The sequence below is a fragment of the Cajanus cajan genome, chromosome 7, assembly GCF_000230855.2.
Source record: "Cajanus cajan strain Asha chromosome 7, NIPB_CcT2T_4, whole genome shotgun sequence".
Classification (NCBI taxonomy): domain Eukaryota; kingdom Viridiplantae; phylum Streptophyta; class Magnoliopsida; order Fabales; family Fabaceae; genus Cajanus; species Cajanus cajan.
Genome location: NC_138523.1, coordinates 52,273,284 through 52,280,587, shown reverse-complemented (window position 1 = coordinate 52,280,587; position 7,304 = coordinate 52,273,284). Strand labels below are relative to the sequence as shown.

At 30.6% G+C, this 7,304-nt stretch overlaps 1 protein-coding gene across 2 annotated transcripts; it reads left to right on the top strand.

The window, feature by feature from the left end:
- The first annotated feature begins 1,503 nt into the window (after positions 1-1,503).
- On the top strand, positions 1,504-5,629 carry LOC109812524 (tubby-like F-box protein 8). Of its 2 annotated transcripts, none has more exons than XM_020376510.3 (5): positions 1,504-1,663; positions 2,623-3,091; positions 3,223-3,310; positions 4,237-4,369; positions 4,573-5,629. In XM_020376510.3, exons 2-5 carry the CDS (start codon positions 2,744-2,746, stop codon positions 5,300-5,302), a joined length of 1,299 nt encoding a protein of 432 aa, XP_020232099.1. In that variant the 5' UTR covers positions 1,504-1,663; positions 2,623-2,743; the 3' UTR covers positions 5,303-5,629. The 2 variants fall into 2 exon arrangements, with proteins under 2 accessions (XP_020232099.1, XP_020232100.1); XM_020376511.3 differs by lacking the exon at positions 1,504-1,663 and adding an exon at positions 1,681-1,841.
- The last annotated feature ends 1,675 nt before the right edge of the window (positions 5,630-7,304 follow it).

Below are 7,304 nucleotides of genomic sequence, written 5' to 3'. Positions count from 1 at the left end.
GATACTTTTTACTAATAAAAATATTTTTAGGTATATTTTATATGATTATATTTGATAAATTTTTTAATAAAATTTGAATATAAGAATTAAAATAAAATATTTTAAAATTACATAAATTAAAAATAATAATTTTAAATTTGAGAAACCAAAAATAAATTTATCCTAATTTTGAGATATTAAAAATATATTTAAGTATAAAAAATATGTTTAATTTCTTTTATTATATTTTTTATCTATCAAAATTTCAATGATAATACTAAATTTAAACCTAAAATCTTATTTATATTATATCAACCCTTCATCACAAGGTGAATCATTGTGATTAATTTTTATGATTATGAATTATGAATATATAATATTTTAATTATTAATATTTATATATTAATCATGAATATTTATTTCACACAAACGTGTTTTTAAAAAAATTTAGATGAGAGAAATTTTAGAATTTTTTTATATTTTAGAATTTATTTTTTATTTATTATAATTATTTATAAATTAAATTTTAATATTTTAAAATAAATTATCAATAAAAAATTACATTATGTTATAAAATAAATTTAAAATTTAACTTTTATATATTTTAAATATAATTTATATATTAAACATAATATTTTGTTTATATATATACTTTATTTTATATATATATATATATATATATATGTATTATAATTAAAGTTAATAAATAATGTCACAGTCAAAGCAGTGTATCGGAAACTGTGGCGTCACATCATCTTAAACCTCCGTACGCCGCTTCGCATGCTATCCGACCCCCTCCGAGGCAAAGCGTGAAGTGTGAGCGCAGCACCCGCACCCGCACCTCCACCAGTAGGTAACTTTTTGTAGTAGTAACTTCTAAAGGTCAACCATCAAGGTTAAAATCGTCAATTCCCAATTTCACTATAAAGAAAATCATTAGGACATTTACAGCAACTTACTTGTCACATCAACATTTTTTTTTAAAATAACAAAATTTCTTAAAATAACTTTATTAAAGTTTAAGTAACCTATTTTAACATCTAAATAATAATAAAAAATGATATAAAACGATGAATTGCTTATAAGCAATCCACGCGATAACCTTACACCTTAAGACCAAATCAATATTTAATTACAGAATTAAAATTATTTGAAAATTAAAATATTCTACTTAACTTAGGTTTTAAAATTTATTTATTAATAATTTTAGGATAATAACATCTATACTATTATACCATTTTATAAAAAGATAAATCTTATCATAGTTAATTTTAACTTTAAATTTTTTTTACAATTTCTTAAAACTATATTTTCTATAATTTTTTTTCTCTTTTTCATTTATTTAAAAATTATAATAATTATTCATAAATATAATAATAATATTTTAGTAAAAAATATTTTTTATTTTAAAAATAAATTTACTTAAATTTATTCTATTAATAGGAATGTTTTTTTTTTTCTTGTTAATTTACATCATATAATAGTCGTTAGGTGATTAATTATTAGTCAGTTTTCTTTTTACGTGTTTTTGTGTTGGATTTAATGAAGGTATCGCGTCCGTGTCTCGTCCAGAGTCAGCCTCTGTGTTTGAGAGAGAAAAGAAAGTTAGAGAGAGAAAGAGAGTTGTGATATGTGAAACACAGGATCTAAAACGTGTCTTCTGTCAACACTTTCGAACTTCATGGTTAGTCAGCTCTACCTCTTCATCTAATCTACCATGCCTTCTGTTGCCATGTTTATCAACCAACCTTTCTTCAATTAATATTATTATTTAATCTTTTCAATTTTCTTCTATTTTTCTGTTTTTTTTTTCTTCACCAAGATTGGGGTGTGGGAATCTTCTAGACCCATATGTTTTTAGGGTATGAATTGTAACTTCCGATGCTTTTTTTTCTTCTGGGTTTTCTTTTTTTGTTTTTGGAAGTTTCTAGTTTTATGGTCTAGGACTCTCTCTGGGTTTTGTCAAATTTATAGTTGGGAAAGTCCCTGGTTTTCTGCTTTTTTGGTGTGTAACTTTTGTGTATTTGCAAAATAAAAAATAAAAAATTGTGTTTTGGTTTAGGATTCTTTTGGGTTCTTGCTTTTTGTTTAACAAGAGGGTTGTAGTAAAGAGCTTTGATCTATTTTTGTGCACTTTAAAGATCTGTTATATTTTTTAATCTCAGGGTTTTAGAGATAGGACCATTCTTTGTTCTCGCTCTTCTCTTGTGCTTGTGTGTATTTCATTCGATTAGTGAAGCTTGTAACTTCCTGAACAAAATAATAGGAAAGAGGAAAAGATAAACTAGAAATAGGGCAACTAGATTCTCTTCTACAATTACATATAGTTGAAGTTTATATAAAATAGAATCTTTGGTTATTTGATATGTTTTTGTATTTTGGTTCAATTGCTCCTATGTCAAGTTGGATTGAGGCGGATCAAGGTCAGGTTTAAAACCCGCCAAAACATGTTTCTGACAAAAGTATGGAATTTTAGGTTGTTTTAACCTTTAGGTCCATGTGGGGCTTTCTTTTCTGGGAATCTTTGGTTTTATTTTTATTCATTCCACTTTGTGCTTTACCCTATATGTCTTCCTTCTCTTTTATTTCTTGATCACTAAGCATTGAAGATGTAATTTAAAATAAAGTTTGGTTTATTTGCAGGTCCTCACTCTTCTAAGGTTTCAGTTGTGACATTCTCCAAGAGACTAGAGTAGAACATTCATTCTTTTAGTGGCTCTTTGATGATATATTAATTCCTGGCTGTGATTATATTACACAACAAATGTCCTTCCGCAGCATAGTTCGTGATGTAAGGGATGGATTTGGAAGCCTATCAAGGAGGAGTTTTGACGCAAGGCTTCCTGGCCATAACAGAGGCAAGTCACGCAGTTCTGTCCACGAGTTGCAGGACCAGCCACCGGTTATACAGAACAGCCGGTGGGCTAGCCTTCCGCCAGAGCTTCTTCGTGATGTTATTAAGAGATTGGAAGCAAGTGAGAGTACTTGGCCTGGTCGCAAGCATGTGATTGCGTGTGCGGCTGTGTGCAAGTCCTGGAGAGAAATGTGCAAAGAAATTGTCAGCAGTCCTGAATTCTGTGGGAAAATTACTTTCCCTGTTTCCCTGAAGCAGGTGAGATTGTTTTGTTCTTCTATCCTGTGCCTTAAATATATTTATAATGATTGGTTCATGTATACCAAAATAAGAAATTTGGACCATGACCAAATTCTAAATTTTTATGCCTGGTTGATTCTTGTCTGCAGCCTGGGCATAGGGATGGAACTATCCAGTGTTTCATCAAGAGAGACAAATCGAAGCTAACATACCACCTCTTCCTTTGTCTTAGTCCTGGTGTGTTTTCTTCTGTTGACACCTAATGCATATGGATATATGTAATTATCTTGTTTTTGTGATTTTTTTACTGTATAACTTATGTACTTATGGCAATTGATATATGTGTTGACTTTTCCCTTATCAATCTGAGCTGAGGTCATCTTTCAATATAAAATATATTTGTTTACTTGATTTTTAATTATGCTAAATTGCATTTGATGTTCATTTCTATATTTGGATTGGTAAAAAGTGATGAGATGGAGGGTTTGTTGACTTGTATTGACATGTATGATTAAGAATGCTAATCTACTTAATAAAATTTAAGTTTTGCTACCATAAACTAAATCTTACTAAAAGCTCCCAAGTGACTGTGGAAATTGTTTGCCCTAATTAAATTTTCATTGGAACTAAGTTCTTGTTTTTGCAATTTTTATATCTGACTAGTGTCGTATATGATGGTCAAGTTCTCTGTTGTGGCACACTTATGAGTTTCTTTTGTTAATTTATTGGAAATTTTATAATAATAACTGCTGGTTACCAAGTTACTCTAGTGTTGGGTTTTGATGCCACTTCTTGCTTATTGTTTAGAAGTGGTCATATAATCCATTTAAAAAAAAATCACTTTGTTATCAGCATCATTTCTGACTATTTTTTTTTTGCCTGATAGTTTAGATAATTTTTAGTTGTGCAATACATGTCTTTGCTTAGGTTCTCCATAATTATGGGCAGATTGTCCATGCTTTGTGGCCTATCTTTCTTAGTGTATTGGTTCAATTGTTTGCTATGCTGGCATATGTAGTTACTTATTTTGAGTGGATAGCTGTATTGCTATTACTATATTTATGCATTATTGCATAAATATGCATAATGCACTTAGCAATTGTACGGTCCTGCCTGTCATTGTCTTTGGGACATTTTCTGGACTGATAACTGTGTTTCTGCAGCCTTGCTTGTTGAAAATGGAAAGTTTCTTCTCTCTGCAAAAAGGACAAGAAGAACAACTTGCACGGAGTATATTATATCAATGGATGCAGATAACATATCGAGATCTAGTAGTACATACATTGGAAAACTGAGGTAAGACTTATTTGGGTCTGCTCTCATTTTCCACTAACAGTCATGGTATATGACAATTTATGGTTTTGATTGACTTGTTATAAGATCTAAGGTTTTTTATAAATTCTTTTACCATTATCAAAGAAAGTGTGCTTGAAATCAAATTTTTTCTTTACTTTTTTGTTATCATGTACTTGTACCGCATTAATATTTCCTTGTTTCAGGTCAAATTTTCTTGGCACCAAGTTTATAATTTATGACACTCAACCTCCCTACAACAATGCTATGCTGCCTCCACCTGGGCGCAGCAGTAGGTTTTCTTCAAAAAAGGTTTCTCCAAAGGTTCCTAGCGGCAGCTACAATATTGCCCAGGTCACCTATGAGTTGAATGTCCTCGGTACTAGGGGCCCACGGAGGATGAATTGCACAATGTACTCAATTCCTGCTTCAGCCCTTGAGCCTGGTGGTGCTGTCCCTGGCCAGCCGGAACTCCTTCCCCGTGCCCTTGAGGATTCTTTTCGGAGTATATCCTTCTCGAGATCAATTGACACTTCAACCGAGTTTAGCAGTGCCAGGTTCTCCGACATAATGGGAACTGGCAATGAAGAGGAAGAGGGAAAGGCAAGACCTCTAGTTCTAAAGAACAAGTCTCCAAGGTGGCATGAACAGCTGCAATGTTGGTGCCTCAACTTTAGAGGAAGGGTCACTGTTGCCTCTGTCAAGAATTTTCAGCTGATTGCGGCCACACCGCCAGCACCAGTAGCCAGTGCTCCTACAGGCACAGGGCCTACACCATCTCAGCCAACGCAGTCTTCTGACCATGACAAGATTATTCTTCAGTTTGGCAAGGTTGGCAAGGATATGTTTACAATGGATTATCGATACCCCCTCTCTGCATTTCAGGCTTTTGCCATATGCTTGACTAGCTTTGACACAAAACTGGCTTGTGAATAGTTTACAAGAGATATGTGGTAAGAAAAATAGGATTTAATTTCCATTTTAGATATTTGTAGAAATGTTGAAGCTTCACTAAGTCATTGTTCTTTCTCCTCATGGTTAAACTGTAAAGTACGAAACAATCTCTGCCTAGTGTATCTTGTTTATTTTGCTATTCCCCTTTTTCTTTTGAACATGTTTCTTTTTTTCCTGCCTTTGTTCTTTTTCTTTTGGACAGTCAATTTAGTATGCTTTAAAGTTTGAACTATCTGTGTCAAACTTTGATGATGTAGACTTCCATACTTTGTAAAGATGCAATGAAAATGTAGTATCATTCAATCTCTATTGCATTTTGAAGACTTGTACAGGTACTAATGCACCATGCTAAATTCCGAAAATGGCTCTAGTTTAAGTTCTGCAGTACATTGAAAATCGGGCATCAAATATATACGAGGCGTTACCGTGGTTTGTTGAATCCCTTCGAGGTTAAATAGGTGGGCATAAGAGAAAAATAAATAAATAATGGTCACAGTAGGGAGACAGTCATCACCGTGCTTAAAATGAAAATAAAATTGGTGTTATTTTCAACAATTGTAAAGCCTAGAGGCCGCCAAGGGGTAACTTAATTGTAAAGTAAAATGTCGGGTATTTATGAAATATAAATAACTGATCGTAGTATTGTTTTTATTTTTTATTTTATTTTTCGTTGTGATATGCTCTCTTTGAAGGCCGGGATTGTTATTGAAATGAATAATCAATGAAGGAACAAGTTCTTCACGTGAAGGAATGACAGTGCTTTACAAAGGTTAATAATAAAGAACACTTTTTTAAGTCTTCACTTTCGGTTGAATTATTACACTTTTTAATTCTTTAATAAAAATTAAGAGGTTTTTAAAGTTTTTTTTCCACACAATTAGTAGCTTTTTTACTCTTTCAATAATTATCTATTTCATTATTTTTTTCTCTTATCTTATTTTTACTTTGTAAAAGATAAATTATTTTTATTCGTTTTACTTTGTGAAAGATAAATTATTTTTATTCGTTAAGATCAATAAATGTTTTAATATTTTTTTTTCTTTCCCAAACTATTCCTAATAGGGGTGAAGAACGAGTAGGTTTGATCGGATTTGGTAAAAAAATGTAAAATTCATTGAAAATTAACTTTGAAAAAATGTAATCCATATCTGATCTATTGAGCTTTCAATTTGAGGTGGTTTAGGTTGAAACAGATTCGAATTTGAGCGAGTGGATACAATCGAGTTTGAGATTTAACAAAGGTGAAACTTAAAATTTTAAAAATATATATTTTCAAAATAGTGTACAAAGATAGAATAAAGGTGACAATAGATGGTGTAAGTAAATTCGTAAATGAAACATTCACAAACTAGAGAAGAAAAAATAGAAGATAACAAAATCTATAGTTGTTACATGCACAAAAAATTTAAAGTTAGACAATAAAATTCATAAGAAATTACGGTCGCACAAATTGTATTCAAAATAGAGACAGGAAGATAGAAAAGAAAAACAAAAAAAAAAAGAAACAAAAAGATAAACTTTAAAACTCGACTAATGTGTTGAGAAGTTGAATAAAGAAGAAGAAAACAAAGAAACATCTAGATAATGAAAAAATGGAAAAAGAAAATTAAGTGACAAATATTGATTGTATTATATTTGAAATAAAGACTTTTGAGTTTGAGTCATTGTTGTTTAGTTAAATAAAAGTACTAAAAATCTAAACTTTATCTTATTTTCGGTCGAGTTCGATTCTTAACGAGTTTAAAAATTCAAAATCGAACTTGTTCAATATAACTCATGTAAAATCATAATTTTAATTTATTTTACTCATAAGACCTATCCAAACTCACTCAAAAATAATATTTTTTATAGAATTTTTCAAGTATTGGATTCATCACCCTAATTCCTAAATTCATGATACACGCCTAATGTATATTCTCAAAATTTTTGTATTTCAAAAATAAAAAAATTGAGACTATTATACTCCAGTTAAATGTTCTACTTA